The sequence below is a fragment of the Oncorhynchus gorbuscha genome, linkage group LG23 (genome assembly GCF_021184085.1).
Source record: "Oncorhynchus gorbuscha isolate QuinsamMale2020 ecotype Even-year linkage group LG23, OgorEven_v1.0, whole genome shotgun sequence".
In the NCBI taxonomy this organism is placed as follows: domain Eukaryota; kingdom Metazoa; phylum Chordata; class Actinopteri; order Salmoniformes; family Salmonidae; genus Oncorhynchus; species Oncorhynchus gorbuscha.
Genome location: NC_060195.1, coordinates 17,926,147 through 17,946,882, shown reverse-complemented (window position 1 = coordinate 17,946,882; position 20,736 = coordinate 17,926,147). Strand labels below are relative to the sequence as shown.

The window sequence follows — 20,736 nt, the reverse complement described above, 5'->3', positions numbered from 1 at the left end:
TACAGCTCCTTCATCTACAGCTCCTTCATCTACAGCTCCTTCATCTACAGCTCCTATAACTACTGCTCCTATATCTACAGCTCCTATATTTACAGTAGAGGTCGAGCAATTAATCGGAATGGCCGATTAATTAGGGCCGATTTCAAGTTTTCATAACAATCGGAAATCTGTATTTTTGGGCGCCGATTTTGCCAATTTTTTATTTATTTATACCTTTATTTAACCAGGCAAGTCAGTTAAGAACACATTCTTATTTTCAATGACGGCCTAGGAACAGTGGGTTAACTGCCTTGTTCAGGGGCAGAACGACAGATTTTCACATTGTCAGCTCAGGGGATCCAATCTTGCAACCGTACAGTTAACTAGTCCAACGCTATAACCACCTGCCTCTCAGAGACTGCCTGTTACGCGAATGCAGTAGAAGCCAAGGTAAATTGCTAGCTAGCATTAAACTTATCTTGTAAAAAACAATCAATCAATCATAATCACTAGTTATAACTACACATGGTTACTAGTTTATCTAGCGTGTCCTGCGTTGCATATAATCAATGCAACGCTGAGGGATGATTTAACAAAAGCACATTTGCGAAAAAAGCACAATCGTTGGACGACTGTACCTAACCATAAACACCAATGCTTTTCTTAATATCAATACACAGAAGTGTATATTTTTAAACCTGCATATTTACCTAAAAGAAATCCAGGTTAGCAGGCAATATTAGCCACGTGGAATTGTGTCACTTATCTTGCGTTCATTGCAAACAGAGTCAGGGTATATGCAACAGTTCGGGGAGCCTGGCTCATTGCGAACTAATTTACCACAATGGTATGTAATTATGACATAACATTGAAGGTTGTGCAATGTAATAAGAATATTTAGACTTAAGGATGCCACCCGTTAGATAAAATACCGAACGGTTCCGTATTTCACAGAAATAATAAACATTTTGTTTTCGAAATGGTAGTTTCCGGAGTTTGACTATATTAATGACCAAATGCTCGTATTTCTGTGTGTTATGTTATAATTAAGTCTATGATTTGATAGAACAGTCTGACTGAGCGGTGGTAGGCAGCAGCAGGCTCATAAGCATTCATTCAAAAAGCACTTTCGTGCGTATTGCCAGCAGCTCTTTGCAAGCACAGCGCTGTTTATGACTTCAAGCCTATCAGCCTAATGGCTGGTGTAACCGATGTGAAATGGCTAGCTAGTTAGCGGGGTGCACAATAATAGCAATAATAGCAAAACCACTCCTTTATTGGGGGTGTCTTGCTAATTGCCTATAATTTCCACCTGTTGTCTATTCCATCTGCACAACAGCATGTGACATTTATTGTCAATCAGTGTTGCTTCCTAAGTGGACAGTTCAATTTCACAGAAGTGTGATTGACTTGGAGTTACATTGTGTTGTTTAAGTGTTCCCTTCATTTTTTTGAGCAGTGTATATTAACTACAACCTAAAACATCTTACCTTGGAATATTGAAGTCTCATGTTAAAAGGAACCACCAACTTTCATATGTTCTCATGTTCTCAGCAAGGAACTCAAACATGAGCTTTCTTACATGGCACATATTGCACTTTTACTCCTCTAACACTTTGTTTTTGCATTATTTAAACCAAATTGAAGATGTTTCATTATTTATTTGAGGCTAAATCGATTTTTATTTATGTATTATATCAAGTTAAAATAAGTGTTCATTCAGTATTGTTGTAATTGTCATTATTACGAATAAATAAAAATTGGTCGATTAATCGTCATCGGCCCGTTTTTGGTCCGGTATCGGTATCGGCGTTGAAAAATCATAATTGGCCGACCTCTAATCTACAGCTCCTATATCTACAGCTCCTATATCTACAGCTCCTATTTCTACAGCTCCTTTATCTACAGCTCCTATATCTACAGCTCCTATTTCTACAGCTCCTTTATCTACAGCTCCTATATCCACAGCTCCTATTTCTACAGCTCCTTCATCTACAGCTCCTTCATCTACAGCTCCTTCATCTACAGCTCCTTTATCTACAGCTCCTATATCTACAGCTCCTATTTCTACAGCTCCTTCATCTACAGCTCCTTTATCTACAGCTCCTATATCTACAGCTCCTATTTCTACAGCTCCTTCATCTACAGCTCCTTTATCTACAGCTACTTTATCTACAGCTCCTTCATCTACAGCTCCTTTATCTACAGCTACTATATCTACAGCTCCTTGATCTACAGCTCCTTTATCTACAGCTCCTTGATCTACAGCTCCTTCATCTACAGCTCCTATTTCTACAGCTCCTTTATCTACAGCTCCTATATCTACAGCTCCTATTTCTACAGCTCCTTGATCTACAGCTCCTTTATCTACAGCTCCTATATCTACAGCTCCTATATCTACAGCTCCTATATCTACTGCTGTTATGGGTAAACTGTGGCTGATGATGTTTGAATGTATCGATGATAATTACCTCTGCCTGGGTTTTTTGAGTTAGAAAACACACACGCACAGAGTGACACACGCACACACTCACATACAGTGACACACGCACGCACTCACATACAGTGACACACGCACGCACTCACGCACAGAGTGACACAGGCACGCACTCACATACAGTGACACGCACGCACTCACATACAGTGACACACGCACGCACTCACGCACAGAGTGACACACGCACGCACTCACATACAGTGACACACGCACGCACTCACGCACAGAGTGACACATGCACGCACTCACATACAGTGACACACGCACGCACTCACGCACAGAGTGACACACGCACGCACTCACATACAGTGACACATGCACGCACTCACGCACAGAGTGACACACGCACGCACTCACATACAGTGACACACGCACGCACTCACGCACAGAGTGACACACGCACGCACTCATATACAGTGACACACGCACGCACTCACGCACAGAGTGACACACCCACGCACTCACATACAGTGACACACGCACGCACTCACATACAGTGACACACGCACGCACTCATGCACAGAGTGACACACGCACGCACTCACATACAGTGACACACGCACGCACTCACGCACAGAGTGACACACGCACGCACTCACATACAGTGACACACGCACGCACTCACGCACAGAGTGACACACGCACGCACTCACATACAGTGACACACGCACGCACTCACGCACAGAGTGACACACGCACGCACTCACGTACAGTGACACAGGCACGCACTCACGCACACAGTGACACACGCACGCACTCACATACAGTGACACACGCACGCACTCACGCACACATACAGTTGAAGTTGGAAGTTTACATACATTTAGGTTGGAGTCATTAAAACTCGTTTTTCAACCACTCCACAAATTTCTTGTTAACAAACTATAGTTTTGGCAAGTCGGTTAGGTCACCTACTTTGTGCATGACAGAAGTAGTTTTAACAGCTATTGTTTACAGACAGATAATTTCACTTATAATTCACTGTATCACAATTCCAGTGGGTCAGAGGTTTACATACACTAAGTTGACTGTGACTTTAAATAGCTTGGAAAATTCCAGAAAATTATGTCATGGCTTTAAAAGCTTCTGATAGGCTAATCGACATCATTTGAGTCAATTGGTGGTGTACCCGTGGATGTATTTCAAGGCCTACCTCCAAACTCAGTGCCTCTTTGCTTGACATCATGGGCAAATCAAATGAAATCAGCCAAGACCTCAGAAAAAAATTGTAAACCTCCACAAGTCTGGTTCATCCCTTGGAGCAATTTACAAATGCCTGAAGGTACCATGTTTATCTGTACAAACAATAGTATGCAAGTATAAACACCATGGAACCACGCAGCCGTCATACCACTCAGGAAGGAGATGCGTTCTGTCTCCTAGAGATGAACATACTTTGGTGCGAAAAGTGCAAATCAATCCCAGAACAACAGCAAAGGACCTTGTGAAGATGCTGAAGGACACAGGTACAAAAGTATCTATATCCACAGTAGAATGAGTCCTATATTGACATAACCTGAAAGGCCACTTAGCAAGGAAGAAGCCACTGCTCCAAAACCACCATAAAAAAGTCAGACTACGGTTTGCAACTGCACATGGTGACAATGATCATACCTTTTCGAGAAATGTCCTCTGGTCTGATGAAACAAAAATAGAACTGTTTGGCCATAATGACCATCGTTATGTTTGGAGGAAAAAGGGGGAGGCTTGCAAGCCGAAGAACACCATACCAACCATGAAGCACGGGGGTGGCAGCATCATGTTGGGGTGCTTTGCTGCAGGAGGGACTGGTGCACTTCATAAAATAGATGGCAACATCTCAAGACATCAGTCATGAAGTTAAAGCTTTGTCGCAAATGGGTCTTCCAAATGGACAATGACCCCAAGCATACTTCCAAAGTTGTGGCAAAATGGCTTAAAGACAACAAAGTCAAGGTATTGGAGTGGCCATCACAAAGCCCTGACCTCAATCCCATAGAAAATTTGTTGGCAGAACTGAAAAAGCGTGTGCGAGCAAGGAGGCCTACAAACCTGACTGAGTTACACCAGCTCTGTCAGGAGGAATGGGCCAAAATTCACCTAACTTATTGTGGGAAGCTTGTGGAAGGCCACCCGAAACGTTTGACCCAAGTTAAATAATTTAAAGGCAATGCTACAAAATACTAATTGAGTGTATGTAAACTTCTGACCCACTGGGAATGTGATAAAATAAGTAAACACAGAAATAAATCATTCTCTCTACTATTATTCTGACATTTCACATTCTTAAAGTAAAGTGGTGATCCTAACTAACCTAAGACAGGGAATGTTTACTAGGATTAAATGTCAGGAATTGTGAAAAACTGAGTTTAAATGTATATGACTAAGGTGTATGTAAAATTCCGACTTCAACTGTACATGTACACACACACACACACACACACACACACACACACACACACACACACACACACACACACACACACACACACACACACACACACACACACACACACACACACACACACACACACACACACACACACACACACACACACACACACACACACACACACACACACCTACAGCTCACATCCGTTCTCCTTGTGCTAACAGGCTGAGGTGGACAGAATCAGAGCAATGTGTAAGTCAGAGAGAGAGAGAGAGAGAGGAGAGAGAGAGAGAGAGAGAGAGAGAGAGAGAGAGAGAGAGAGAGAGAGAGAGAGGAGAGAGAGAGAGAGGTTGGAGAGAGAGAGAGAGAGAGAGAGAGAGGAGGTTGGAGAGAGAGAGAGAGAGAGAGAGAGAGAGAGAGAGAGAGAGAGAGAGAGAGAGAGAGAGAGAGAGAGAGAGAGAGAGAGAGAGAGAGAGAGAGAGAGAGAGAGAGAGAGAGAGAGAGAGAGAGAGAGAGAGAGAGAGAGGTTGGAGGGAGAGAGAGAGAGAGAGAGGTTGGAGGGAGATGAGGAGAGAGAGGAGTTTGGAGGGAGATAAAGCTTTAACCCTACTGGTGTTGAGATGTGACCTTTAACCCTACTGGTGTTGAGATGTGACCTTTAACCCTACTGGTGTTGAGATGTAACCTTTAACCTCTCTGGGATATGTGGGACGCTAGTGTCCCACCTGGCCAAAAGCCAGGAAAATGCAGAGTGCCAAATTCAAATGAAATACTATATAAATCACACATGCAAGATCGAAAATTAAAGCTACACTTGTTGTGAATCCAGCCAACATGTCAGATTTCAAAAAGGCTTTTCGGCGAAAGCAAACGATGCTATTATCTGACGATAGCACCTCCGTAAACAAAGAGAGAAACCATATTTCAATCCTGCAGGCGCGACACAAAACGCAGAAATAAAAATATAATTCATGCCTTACCTTTGACGAGCTTCTTTTGTTGGCACTTCAATATGTCCCATAAACATCACAAATGGTCCTTTTGTTCAATGAATTCCGTCGATATATATCCAAAATGTCCATTTATTTTAGTGCGTTTATCCAGAAAAACACCGGTTCCAACTTGCGCAACGTGACTACAAAATATCTCAAACGTTACCTGTAAACTTTGCCAAAACATTTCAAACTACTTTTGTAATACAACTTTAGGTATTTTTTAACAGAAATAATCAATAAAGTTGAAGACGGGATGATCTATGTTCAATACAGGAAGAAAACAAACTGATGCTACCTTTCTGGTCACGCGCCTCTATCTAACAGTACACTTCAAGTGACCCTCGTTCAAGATGGCCATACTTCTTCATTACACAAAGAAATAACCTCAACCAATTTCTAAAGACTGCTGACATCCAGTGGAAGCGATTGGAACTGGAAGAAGGTCCCTTAGAAATCTGGATTCCCAATGAAAACCCATTGAAAAGAGAGTGACCTCAAAATAATAAATCTGAATGGTTTGTCCTCGGGGTTTCGCCTGCTAAATAAGTTCTGTTATACTCACAGGCATGATTCAAACAGTTGTAGAAACTTCCGAGTGTTTTCCATCCATATCTACTAATAGCATGCATATCTTATCTTCTGGGGATGAGTAGCAGGCAGTTGAATTTGGTCATGCATTTCATCCGGACATGAAAATACTTCCCCCTGTCACCAAGAAGTTAACCCTACTGGTGTTGAGACGTGACTTTTAACCCTATTGGTGTTGAGATGTGACTGTAAAAACCCTCTGGTGATGTTGTCATTGGATCACTGCTCCTAGTTGGGACACACACACGCACATACACACTGCAGCTAGCCTACACACAGAGTGACTGGATGGAGTCTAGAGATGAAACACAACTACACAACTACCATACTGAATCATTATATAAAAAATATCTAGCCTCATTATGTGACACTGCTTTGAACATGCTCATTTCACAACGTAAGTCAGTGCTCATCGAGGCTACTCATGTATCAGACATAAATTAACATAGTTCTTCATGCATTAACGCAGGTAGGATGAACATACTTTTAAGCCTTTTGTTTGTGTGTGTGCGTGTTCCCTCTTCCAAGGATTATGCAAGGGAGAAACAGCCCTATTGCTTGCATTTGGCTCTGTAAAATAGCTTTGGTCCTGTGGTTCAGAGGTGACATTGGCTGTTTTACACACATCCAGCAAGGTTGATTGTTTGTCGTACTATGGTGTGCGTGAGCTAGGAGCCGTGAGTAAACCTTGTGGATAGACTCTGGCTGAAAAGACATGCTGCTGGGTTTTATATTGCAATGTTGCTGTTCAATGTTGCACCTCACAATTATACTGTATTGATCTGCGTTTTTGATTTGCTACCAGCCACAGACACACAGGGAGACACAGAGAGACACACAGAGAGAAACAACGAGGGACACACAGAGAGACACACAGAGAGACACACAGAGGGACACACAGGGAGACACAGAGAGACACACAGAGAGACACACAGGGAGACACAGAGGGACACACAGAGGCACACCCAGAGGCACACACAGAGAGACACACAGAGAGACACACAGGGAGACACAGAGGGACACACAGAGAGACACACAGAGGCACACCCAGAGGCACACACAGAGAGACACACAGAGAGACACACAGGGAGACACAGAGGGACACACAGAGGGACACACAGATAGACACACAGAGGCACACCCAGAGAGACACACAGAGAGACACACAGAGAGACACACAGGGAGACACAGAGGCACACACAGAGGGACACACAGAGGGACACACAGAGGCACACACAGAGAGACACACAGAGAGACACACAGGGAGACACAGAGGGACACACAGAGGGACACACAGAGAGACACACAGGGAGACAGATGCACACACAGAGAGACACACAGAGGGACACCCAGAGGCACACACAGAGAGACACACAGAGAGACACACAGATAGACACACATATAGACACACAGAGGCACACCCAGAGAGACACACAGAGAGACACACAGAGGGACACACAGGGAGACAGAGGCACACACAGAGAGACACACAGAGGGACACACAGAGGCACACACAGAGAGACACACAGAGAGACACACAGATAGACACACAGAGAGACAGAGGCACACACAGAGGGACACACAGAGGGACACAGATACAGATCATGGACTTTGAAAAGGATACTTATGGAACAGTGTAGAAACATGAACACACACACACACACACGCCCACGCACACACACACACACACACACACACACACACACACACACACACACACACACACACACACACACACACACACACACACACACACACACACACACACACACACACACACACACACACACACACACACACACACACACACACACACACACACACCTGCATGGAGCAGTCAGAGCTGTCAGTCTGTTCGAAGCAGCCAGAGCTTTCAGTCTGCATGAAGCAGCCAGAGCTGCCAGTCTGCAAGGAGCTGTCAGTCTGCAAGGAGTTGTCAGCCTGCATGGAGCAGCCAGAGCTGTCAGTCAGCAAGGAGCTGTCAGTCTGCATAGAGCAGCTAGATCCGCCAGTCAACCAGTCTCTTCCAGATCTGCCAGTCAACCAGTCTCTTCCAGATCTGCCAGTCAACCAGTCTCTTCCAGATCTGCTAGTCAACCAGAATCTTCCAGATCCGCCAGCCAGCCAGGATCTACCGGAGCCTACTACCTGCCTGAGCTTCATCTCAGTACTGAGCTTCCTCTCAGTACTGGGCTTCCTCTCAGTACTGGGCTTTCTCTCAGTACTGAGCTTCCCCTCAGTTCCGGGCTGCTCCTCAGTCCCGGGCTGCCCCACAGTCCCGGGCTGACCCTCAGTCTCGAGCTGCTCCTCAGTCCCGAGCTGCCCCTCAGTCACGAGCTGCCCCTCAGTCCCGAGCTGCCCCTCAGTTCCGAGCTTCCCCTCAGTCCCGAGCTGCCTCAATCCCGAGCTGCCCCTCAGTCCCGAGCTGCCCCTCAGTCCCGAGCTGCCCCCCAGTCCCGAGCTGTCCCTAAGTCTCGAGATGCCCCTCAGTCACGAGCTGCTCCTCAGTTCTGTGGGGTTTTGGGTGAGGACTATTAGGCCATGGTCGGCGGCGAGGGTGGATTATCCCAGGACGCGAAGGGGAGGAACTAGGACATTAATGGATTGGGGTCCACGTCCTGAGCCGGAACCGCCACCATGGACAGACGCCCACCCGGACCCTCCCTATGGTTTTGAGGTGCGTCCGGGAGTCCGCAACGTAGGGGGGGGGGGGGTTCTGTCACGCCTTGGTCTTAGTGTTTTGTGTTTTCGTTGATTGTTTGGTCAGGCCAGGGTGTGACATGGGTTTGTTTTGTTGTATTTCGTATTGGGGTTTTGTGGTTATTGGGATTGCGGCTGAGTAGGGGTGTTGTATGGGCTTGGCTGCCTGAGGCGGTTCTCAATCAGAGTCAGGTGATTCTCATCTTTGATTGGGAACCGTATTTAGGTAGCCTGGGTTTACTCTATTATAAGAATAATAGCTACGACACATTTAATCATTAGAATATGAATAATAATAAGGATCATAATATAGTAATAATCTATAATGGCATTTTGTTCTGGAGCCTGCTATATTCCAGTACTCCACTGTTCTCTTTACTCTATAGTCCAGTTCTCCACTGTTCTCTTTACTCTATAGTCCAGTTCTCCACTGTTCTCTTTACACTATAGTCCAGTACTCCACTGTTCTCTTTACTCTATAGTCCAGTACTATGCTGTTCTCTTTACTCTATAGTCCAGTTCTCCACTGTTCTCTTTACACTATAGTCCAGTACTCCACTGTTCTCTTTACTCTATAGTCATGTACTGTGCTGTTCTCTTTACTCTATAGTCCAGTACTATGCTGTTCTCTTTACTCTATAGTCCAGTTCTCCACTGTTCTCTTTACTCTATAGTCCAGTACTATGCTGTTCTCTTTACACTATAGTCCAGTTCTCCACTGTTCTCTTTACTCTATAGTCCAGTACTGTGCTGTTCTCTTTACTCTATAGTCCAGTACTATGCTGTTCTCTTTACTCTATAGTCCAGTACTGTGCTGTTCTCTTTACTCTATAGTCCAGTACTGTGCTGTTCTCTTTACTCTATAGTCCAGTACTGTGCTGTTCTCTTTACTCTATAGTCCAGTACTCCACTGTTCTCTTTACACTATAGTCCAGTACTCCATTGTTCTCTTTACTCTATAGTCCAGTACTGTGCTGTTCTCTTTACTCTATAGTCCAGTACTGTGCTGTTCTCTTTACTCTGTAGTCCAGTACTGTGCTGTTCTCTTTACTCTATAGTCCAGTACTCCACTGTTCTCTTTACTCTATAGTCCAGTACTGTGCTGTTCTCTTTACTCTATAGTCCAGTACTATGCTGTTCTTTTTACTCTATAGTCCAGTACTGTGCTGTTCTCTTTACTCTATAGTCCAGTACTGTGCTGTTCTCTTTACTCTATAGTCCAGTACTATGCTGTTCTCTTTACTCTATAGTCCAGTACTCCACTGTTCTCTTTACTCTATAGTCCAGTACTGTGCTGTTCTCTTTACTCTATAGTCCAGTACTGTGCTGTTCTCTTTACACTATAGTCCAGTTCTCCACTGTTCTCTTTACTCTATAGTCCAGTACTGTGCTGTTCTCTTTACTCTATAGTCCAGTACTGTGCTGTTCTCTTTACTCTATAGTCCAGTACTGTGCTGTTCTCTTTACTCTATAGTCCAGTACTCCACTGTTCTCTTTACTCTATAGTCCAGTACTGTGCTGTTCTCTTTACTCTATATTCCAGTACTATGCTGTTCTCTGTACACTATAGTCCAGTTCTCCACTGTTCTCTTTACTCTATAGTCCAGTTCTCCACTGTTCTCTTTACTCTATAGTCCAGTTCTCCACTGTTCTCTTTACTCTATAGTCCAGTTCTCCACTGTTCTCTTTACTCTATAGTCCAGTACTGTGCTGTTCTCTTTACTCTATAGTCCAGTACTGTGCTGTTCTCTTTACTCTATAGTCCAGTACTATGCTGTTCTCTTTACTCTATAGTCCAGTTCTCCACTGTTCTCTTTACTCTATAGTCCAGTACTATGCTGTTCTCTTTACTCTATAGTCCAGTACTCCACTGTTCTCTTTACTCTATAGTCCAGTACTGTGCTGTTCTCTTTACTCTATAGTCCAGTACTATGCTGTTCTCTTTACTCTATAGTCCAGTTCTCCACTGTTCTCTTTACTCTATAGTCCAGTACTCTGCTGTTCTCTTTACTATATAGTCCAGTACTATGCTGTTCTCTTTACTCTATGGTATAATACTCCACTGTTCTCTTTACTCTATAGTATAATACTCCACTGTTCTCTTTACACTATGGAATAATACTTTACTGTTCTCTTTACTCTACTATGGTATAATACTCCACTGTTCTCTTTACTCTATGGTATAATACTACACTGTTCTCTTTACTCTACTATGGTATAATGCTCTGCTGTTCTCTTTACTCTACTATGGTATAATACTCCACTGTTCTCTTTACTCTACTATGGTATAATACTCCACTGTTCTCTTTACTCTATAGTATAATACTCCACTGTTCTCTTTACTCTACTATGGTATAATGCTCTGCTGTTCTCTTTACTCTACTATGGTATAATACTCCACTGTTCTCTTTACTCTACTATGGTATAATACTCCACTGTTCTCTTTACTCTATGGTATAATACTCTGCTGTTCTCTTTACTCTATAGTACAATACTCCACTGTTCTCTTTACTCTATGGTATAATACTCTGCTGTTCTCTTTACTCTATAGTACAATACTCCACTGTTATCTTTACTCTATAGTATAATACTCCACTGTTCTCTTTACTCTACTGTGGTATAATACTCTGCTGTTCTCTTTACTCTATGGTATAATACTCTGCTGTTCTCTTTACTCTATAGTATAATACTCCACTGTTATCTTTACTCTACTATGGTATAATACTCTGCTGTTCTCTTTACTCTATGGTATAATACTCTGCTGTTCTCTACTCTATAGTATAATACTCCACTGTTCTCTTTACTCTACTATGGTATAATACTCTGCTGTTCTCTTTAATCTATGGTAAAATACTCCACTGTTCTCTTTACTCTACTATGGTATAATACTCTGCTGTTCTCTTTAATCTATGGTAAAATACTCTACTGTTCTCTTTACTCTACTATGGTATAATACAGTATTCTCACTGATCCTCTGGTTCTATGGTATAAACAGTAGTTCCCACCTCTCTGTTCTCCGTACTGTAGGGTTCGATGGTATTCAGCTCTATTGCAACAGATTATCCTCCATCAGCATGCCTCACCAAACACAAGATGAAAGACCTCATGGGATGTGGAACTATCCTCAGGAAGGAGAGCTTAGACAGGGGGCAGAGGGAGGAGAGGCACTAGATGGACATACTGGGAGGGACTGAAGAGAGGTGGGACAAGAGGAGGGGGACAGGGAAAGGAGAGGAGAGGAGAAGAAAGGATAGCAGAGAGGTGGGGAGAGAGTGGAGGAGACGAAACGAGAGGAGAGAAGTGGATGATCGAGTGGTGGAGGAGAGGAGACGAAACGAGAGATGTGGATGATCGAGTGTTGGAGGAGAGTAGACGAAACGAGAGATGTGGATGATCGAGTGTTGGAGGAGAGGAGAAGAAACGAGAAGAGAGAAATGGATGATTGAGTGGTTGAGGGGAAGAGACGAAACGAGAGGAGAAGTGGATGATCGAGTGTTGGAGGAGAGGAGAAAGTAAAAAAGAGAAGAGAGGACCCTGTGCCAGCCAGAGTGGACAGATGAACAGATGTTAAGGGTCTTTAGTAACTCTGTGGGTCCCTGAGTCTCTGACCATTCCTGTCATCCTCCACCCAGAGTTACACTAACAGGACAGACATAAAACCAGGGCCTGCTCTGACACTTAGCAGTTTTCTCCCTGTCAAACGAACACTGGGTAATGAGGGAGGAGAAGGGTTTGGTACTGTACTGGTCCTGCTGCCTCTAAGGGTTTGTACAGGTCCTGCAGTCTCTAAGGGTTTGGTACTGTACTGGTCCTGCTGTCTCTAAGGGTTTGTACTGGTCCTGCTGTCTCTAAGGGTTTGTACTGGTCCTGCTGTCTCTAAGGGTTTGTACTGGTCCTGCTGTCTCTAAGGGTTTGGTACTGTACTGGTCCTGCTGTCTCTAAGGGTTTGGTACTGTACTGGTCCTGCTGTCTCTAAGGGTTTGTACTGGTCCTGCTGTCTCTAAGGGTTTGTACTGGTCCTGCTGTCGCTAAGGGTTTGGTACTGTACTGGTCCTGCTGTCTCTAAGGGTTTGGTACTGTACTGGTCCTGCTGTCTCTAAGGGTTTGTACTGGTCCTGCTGTCTCTAAGGGTTTGGTACTGTACTGGCCCTGCTGTCTGTAAGGGTTTGTACTGGTCCTGCTGTCTCTAAGGGTTTGTTACTGTACTGGTCCTGCTGTCTCTAAGGGTTTGTACTGGTCCTGCTGTCTCTAAGGGTTTGTACTGGCCCTGCAGTCTCTAAGGGTTTGTACTGGTCCTGCTGTCTCTAAGGGTTTGTACTGGCCCTGCTGTCTCTAAGGGTTTGTACTGGTCCTGCTGTCTCTAAGGGTTTGGTACTGTACTGGTCCTGCTGTCTCTAAGGGTTTGTACGGGTCCTGCTGTCTCTAAGGGTTTGTACTGGTCCTGCTGTCTCTAAGGGTTTGTACTGGCCCTGCTGTCTCTAAGGGTTTGTACTGGTCCTGCTGTCTCTAAGGGTTTGTACTGGTCCTGCTGTCTCTAAGGGTTTGTACGGGTCCTGCTGTCGCTAAGGGTTTGTTACTGTACTGGTCCTGCTGTCTCTAAGGCGTTGTACTGGTTCTGCTGTCTCTAAGGCGTTGTACTTGTCCTGCTGTCTCTAAGGCGTTGTACTGGTCCTGCTGTCTCTAAGGGTTTGTACTGGTCCTGCTGTCTCTAAGGGTTTGTACTGGTCCTGCTGTCTCTAAGGCGTTGTACTGGCCCTGCTGTCTCTAAGGGTTTGGTACTGTACTGGTCCTGCTGTCTCTATGGGTTTGTACTGGTCCTGCTGTCTCTAAGGGTTTGTACTGGTCCTGCTGTCTCTAAGGCGTTGTACTGGCCCTGCTGTCTCTAAGGGTTTGGTACTGTACTGGTCCTGCTGTTTCTAAGAGTTTGTACTGGCCCTGCTGTCTCTAAGGGTTTCTACTGGCCCTGCTGTCTCTAAGGGTTTGTACTGGTCCTGCTGTCCCTAAGGGGTTGTCCTGGCCCTGCTGTCTCTAAGGGTTTGTACTGGCCCTGCTGTCTCTAAGGGTTTGTACTGGCCCTGCTGTCTCTAAGGGTTTGTACTGGTCCTGCTGTCTCTAAGGGTTTGTACTGGCCCTGCTGTCTCTAAGGGTTTGTACTGGTCCTGCTGTCTCTAAGGGTTTGTACTGGCCCTGCTGTCTCTAAGGGTTTGTACTGGTCCTGCTGTCTCTAAGCTCCATAACTAGACGGTCACTGATCATATCAATATGGAGGATTTATTATAGCTGGCTTATCAGGTCATCATACCAGAAGAGATGAAGAGTGTGAATGGTTGAATGGTGAAACCAAGTCTTCCATTGGCTTTCTGTTGAGGTGGTGGTGCAGTTATCTTGCCTTACAAAATGGCAGTAGAAACATGACATTTACAAGAGGGAGGGAATTAATAGCAGAGCATCAGGTGTACTAGTGTACTTTTTCAGTGTGACCATGGGAGTCATCTGTTACTGTTGCTGAGTATCCAGGTGCAAGTAGGCTAGTCTATTTCAGGGAGCGCTCCACGTAGGGTGAGTCACCATGCATTTGGAAGACACACACACACACACACACACACACACACACACACACACACACACACACACACACACACACACACACACACACACACACACACACACACACACACACACACACACACACACACACACACACACACACACACACACACACACACACACACACACACACACACACACACACACACACACACACGTGGCCTGGAGAATGCTGTTCTTTCTACAGATGGGCAGGCCTACTAATTGCGGCCATCTCTGTCTGTTCCCTCCACTCCCTCTCTTGGCCCCTCCCCCTGGACCCTCTCCTTGCTCCCTTTCCTCTCGATAATCTGGCCCTAGGCTTCGAACAGGTTGAACAGGCTGGAGACTCAATCTGTTGGATGAATACAGAGGCACATGAGTCCTGGCCTACCCACAGACAAGGCGTAGCAGAAAATCACCCAGTCCCAGACCAGACCAGAGCAGGCCAGACCTGAGAGGGCAAAGAGAGCAGCACACTGCCAGAGCAGAGATAGCAGACATAGAGATATGTTGTACTGTAGTGGAAAGAGAGCAGAGATAGCAGACATAGAGATGTGTTGTACTGTAGTGGAAAGAGAGCAGAGATAGAGATGTGTTGTACTGTAGTGGAAAGAGAGCAGAGATAGCAGAGATTGAGATGTGTTGTACTGTAGTGGAAAGAGAGCAGAGATACAGATATGTTGTAGTGTAGTGGAAAGAGAGCAGAGATAGCAGAGATAGAGATATGTTGTACTGTAGTGGAAAGAGAGCAGAGATAGAGATGTGTTGTACTGTAGTGGAAAGAGAGCAGAGATAGAGATGTGTTGTACTGTAGTGGAAAGAGAGCAGAGATACAGATATGTTGTAGTGTAGTGGAAAGAGAGCAGAGATAGCAGAGCTAGAGATATGTTGTACTGTAGCGGAAAGAGAGCAGAGATAGCGGAGATAGAGATATGTTGTACTGTAGTGGAAAGATAGCAGAGATAGAGATATGTTGTACTGTAGTGGAAAGAGAGCAGAGATAGAGATGTGTTGTACTGTAGTGGAAAGAGAGCAGAGATAGAGATGTGTTGTACTGTAGTGGAAAGAGAGCAGAGATACAGATGTGTTGTACTGTAGTGGAAAGAGAGCAGAGATACAGATGTGTTGTAGTGTAGTGGAAAGAGAGCAGAGATAGCAGAGCTAGAGATATGTTGTACTGTAGCGGAAAGAGAGCAGAGATAGCGGAGATAGAGATGTGTTGTACTGTAGTGGAAAGAGAGCAGAGATAGCAGAGATAGAGATGTGTTGTACTGTAGTGGAAAGATAGCAGAGATAGAGATATGTTGTACTGTAGTGGAAAGAGAGCAGAGATAGCAGAGATAGAGATGTGTTGTACTGTAGTGGAAAGAGAGCAGAGATAGCAGAGATAGAGATGTGTTGTACTGTAGTGGAAAGATAGCAGAGATAGAGATATGTTGTACTGTAGTGGAAAGAGAGCAGAGATAGCAGAGATAGAGATGTGTTGTACTGTAGTGGAAAGAGAGCAGAGATAGAGATATGTTGTACTGTAGTGGAAAGAGAGCAGAGATAGAGATATGTTGTAGTGTAGTGGAAAGAGAGCAGAGATAGAGATGTGTTGTACTGTAGTGGAAAGAGAGCAGAGATAGAGATGTGTTGTACTGTAGTGGAAAGAGAGCAGAGATAGAGATGTGTTGTACTGTAGTGGAAAGAGAGCAGAGATAGAGATATGTTGTAGTGTAGTGGAAAGAGAGCAGAGATAGAGATGTGTTGTACTGTAGTGGAAAGAGAGCAGAGATAGAGATATGTTGTAGTGTAGTGGAAAGAGAGCAGAGATAGAGATGTGTTGTACTGTAGTGGAAAGAGAGCAGAGATAGAGATGTGTTGTACTGTAGTGGAAAGAGAGCAGAGATAGCAGAGATAGAGATGTGTTGTACTGTAGTGGAAAGAGAGCAGAGATAGAGATGTGTTGTACTGTAGTGGAAAGAGAGCAGAGATAGAGATGTGTTGTACTGTAGTGGAAAGAGAGCAGAGATAGAGATATGTTGTAGTGTAGTGGAAAGAGAGCAGAGATAGAGATGTGTTGTACTGTAGTGGAAAGAGAGCAGAGATAGAGATGTGTTGTACTGTAGTGGAAAGAGAGCAGAGATAGAGATGTGTTGTACTGTAGTGGAAAGAGAGCAGAGATAGCAGAGATATAGATGTGTTGTACTGTAGTGGAAAGAGAGCAGAGATAGCAGAGATAGAGATGTGATGTAGTGGAGTAGAAAGAGAGCAGAGATAGCAGAGATAGAGATGTGATATAGTAAAGATTTGTTTTCCAAGCCAATATAGCCCGTTGAATTGAATTGAGAGAGCCCAGTGGAATAATTGACTCAGGGAGTCATGAACACAGCTGACATGTCAGTGGAACCCAGGGGATGCATTGATTCATCTCTCCTCTCCTCATGTCCATTCTACACCATGTTCCACCTCTCACAGTAGACAGAATGCCCATCATGCTACCATGGTACTTACAGTTACCCTAATCTGCAGAATGTATCTTGCAATGTAACATTATGTTTTCAATCAACAGGTTTTGAAAATGTGAATCTAAATACGAGAACGTCTAACAATGTCATCTCTCCCCTCCCCCTCCTTCTCTCCCCTCCCCCTCCCTCTCTCCCCCTCCTCTCCCACCCTCTCCCCTCCCCCTCCCTCTCCCCCTCCCCCTCCCTCTCTCCCCCTCCTCTCCCACCCTCTTCATCCCCACTCCCTCCCCCCTCCTCTCTTACCCACTCTCCTCCCTCCCTCCCTCCCTCACTCCTCTCCTCCCCCTCCTCTCCCACCCTCTCTCCTCCCCCTCTCCCTCCTCCTCGCCCTCCCTCTCCCTCCACCCTCCCCCTCCTCTCCGTCTCTCTTTTTCTCTCACCCCCCTCCTCTCCGTCTCTCCTTTTCTCTCACCACCCCCTCTCCCTCTCCGTCTTCCCACTCTCCTTGCCCCCAGTCTGTTCCCAGTTCTCTAAAGGTGTCTATGCTATCATTGGCCTCTACGACAGGAAGACGGTCAACATGCTGATGTCGTTCTGCGGGGCGCTGCACGTGTGTTTTGTCACGCCTTCCTTCCCCATCGAGACGGCCAACCAGTTTGTGATCCAGCTGAGACCCGAGCTACAGGACACTCTGGTGGGGGTCATAGACCACTACGGATGGACCAAGTTCGTCTACATGTACAGTTCTGACTCTGGTGAGTAGAGGGGTCAAAGCTCAAATTATGTATTCATTGAATAGTGTCTGCATGTGAATGAATAGCTGTACAGTTGGCCTGGTTCTTCTGTCAACATAGTTGCTGGGACCATGCTGTAAAGGACAATGTAAAGGGAAATATCAGTCCCAGCTCAGTAGAGTTCTGGTTGGCCCTATAGTGTAAAAAGGGCATATCAACATCACAATGGTGCACAAATATAAGACATAACAGAACATATGCCATTTAGCAGAAACATACAGGCATACGCTTATCCTGGCACTGCAAGCTGTACCTGCTGAGCTACAGAGGACCACAACATTACCATAAAGCACTACCACTGGCTGGTTTGTCAAGCTTGTCAAGGAGACCCAGTGACACGGTTGTGAAACAGAGTGATATTCAGCTGACTATCCAGGCTAATAGACGGGGGAGTTACTGGAGGTCTGGTAGGATCGCTGGGTCACAGGGTATGACGTTCCAGGTGAGTTGCAGGAATAGCTTTAGAAATGGAACATGAATCTGTAAAAGCTGCTCGCTAGAGAACTTTGGACACACACACATACACACAATACACACCTCCTGCACACAACACAACTCAAAGGTCTTGTCTTGTGCAAGACATCAGTCGTCATACCAACCACAGTTAGTCATTCACTGATTGCCATGGTGACAGCGGAGGGGTAAGGAGTAGCCATTGTGTCCTTTCACAATGAAAAGCCTTTACAGCCACGACTCTAGGAAGCACCTGCATATGGAAAGTCAACACTCACACAGATATATCGACCAGACACAGACTGAGAGAGGAAGAAGAGAGTCACACAGATATATCGACCAGACACAGACTGAGAGAGGCAGAAGAGAGTCACACAGGGACAGTCAACACTCACACAGACATATCGACCAGACACAGACTGAGAGAGGAAGAAGAGACTCACACAGACATATCGACCAGACACAGACTGAGAGAGGAAGAAGAGAGTCACACAGGGACAGTCAACACTCACACAGACATATCGACCAGACACAGACTGAGAGAGGAAGAAGAGAGTCACACAGGGACAGTCAACACTCACACAGACATATCGACCAGACACAGACTGAGAGAGGAAGAAGAGAGTCACACAGGGACAGTCAACACTCACACAGACATATCGACCAGACACAGACTGAGAGAGGAAGAAGAGAGTTACACAGGGACAGTCAACACTCACACAGACATATCGACCAGACACAGACTGAGAGAGGAAGAAGAGAGTCACACAGACATATCGACCAGACACAGACTGAGAGAGGAAGAAGAGAGCCACACAGACATATCGACCAGACACAGACTGAGAGAGGAAGAAGAGAGTCACACAGACATATCTGTCCAGACACAGACTGAGAGAGGCAGAAGAGAGTCACACAGGGACAGTCAACACTCACACAGACATATCGACCAGACACAGACTGAGAGAGGAAGAAGAGAGTCACACAGACATATCGACCAGACACAGACTGAGAGAGGAAGAAGAGAGTCACACAGACATATCTGTCCAGACACAGACTGAGAGAGGCAGAAGAGAGTCACACAGGGACAGTCAACACTCACACAGACATATCGACCAGACACAGACTGAGAGAGGAAGAAGAGAGTCACACAGACATATCGACCAGACACAGACTGAGAGAGGAAGAAGAGAGTCACACAGGGACAGTCAACACTCACACAGACATATCGACCAGACACAGACTGAGAGAGGAATAAGAGAGTCACACAGGGACAGTCAACACTCACACAGACATATCGACCAGACACAGACTGAGAGAGGAAGAAGAGAGTCACACAGGGACAGTCAACACTCACACAGAAATAATGATATATGACACGGAAGAGAGAGTTGAACGTGTCTACCATCTCTAATTTCGGTACACACTGCCCGTATCCGGGTATTTGAAAAGCACATGTTTTAGTGGCTTGCTTTTCAGTGCAAACACACCCAGAGAAAAAAATGATGCACCTGTTCACACCAGGTGTGTTTTACCTCCGTCCCTCCCCCTCTCACGCCTCCTCTCCCCTCTAGCCTACCTATAATGCTGTGCCATCTGTCCAAGGTGTTTAGTGTTTCAGAGCATAACTGTCAAGCTACACAAAACTATCTGCGTAAGCTGGCTGTGTGTGTGTGTGTGTGTGTGTGTGTGTGTGTGTGTGTGTGTGTGTGTGTGTGTGTGTGTGTGTGTGTGTGTGTGTGTGTGTGTGTGTGTGTGTGTGTGTGTGTGTGTGTGTGTGTGTGTGTGTGTGTGTGTGTGTGTGTGTGTGTGTGTGTGTGTGTGTGTGTGTTGTGACTGCTGAGTGATGTAACACTCTTTGAAATAAAGCCAGATAAATGCCAACTGTGAGACCTTGGTAAACTGTCACTCTGACAGTCTGGCTGGACACATAACAGGACTGTGACAGAGGTGATTGGTCCTTGTGATGCATAGTAGCCATGATAGTTAGAGCAACTACTCATGTCCAATGATCCCTTCTGCTGTTTGTATGTTGTTGTGTGGGTTTGTGTGTTTGTATGTGTGACTAACCCTGTTGTTTGTATGTTGTTGTGTGGGGTTGTGTGTTTGTATGTGTGATTAACCCTGCTGTTTGTATGTTGTTGTGTGGGTTTGTGTGTGTGTGCACGTGTGGCGTGTATGTATGTGTGTGTAAGGTCAATACCCCCCCCCAACCCCCGTAGTAATTGAGTGATGGAATTGAGGGTTCTGGAATCCATATCATCACCTACATTGCCTGCTGTTGCCTGGATACTATTCTCCAGCTGTGTGTCCAAAGGGTTAT

At 45.3% G+C, this 20,736-nt stretch overlaps 1 protein-coding gene across 4 annotated transcripts in view; it reads left to right on the top strand.

The window, feature by feature from the left end:
• LOC124011079 (glutamate receptor 1-like) overlaps nucleotides 1–20,736 on the top strand; it is a 212,587-nt gene that overhangs the window by 37,957 nt on the left and 153,894 nt on the right. For all 4 annotated transcript variants that reach the window (XM_046324069.1, XM_046324066.1, XM_046324067.1 and 1 more), the window contains exon 3: nucleotides 17,685–17,924. In XM_046324069.1, coding sequence (XP_046180025.1) covers nucleotides 17,685–17,924 — 240 coding nt within the window. The remainder of the gene's footprint in view (nucleotides 1–17,684; nucleotides 17,925–20,736) is intronic.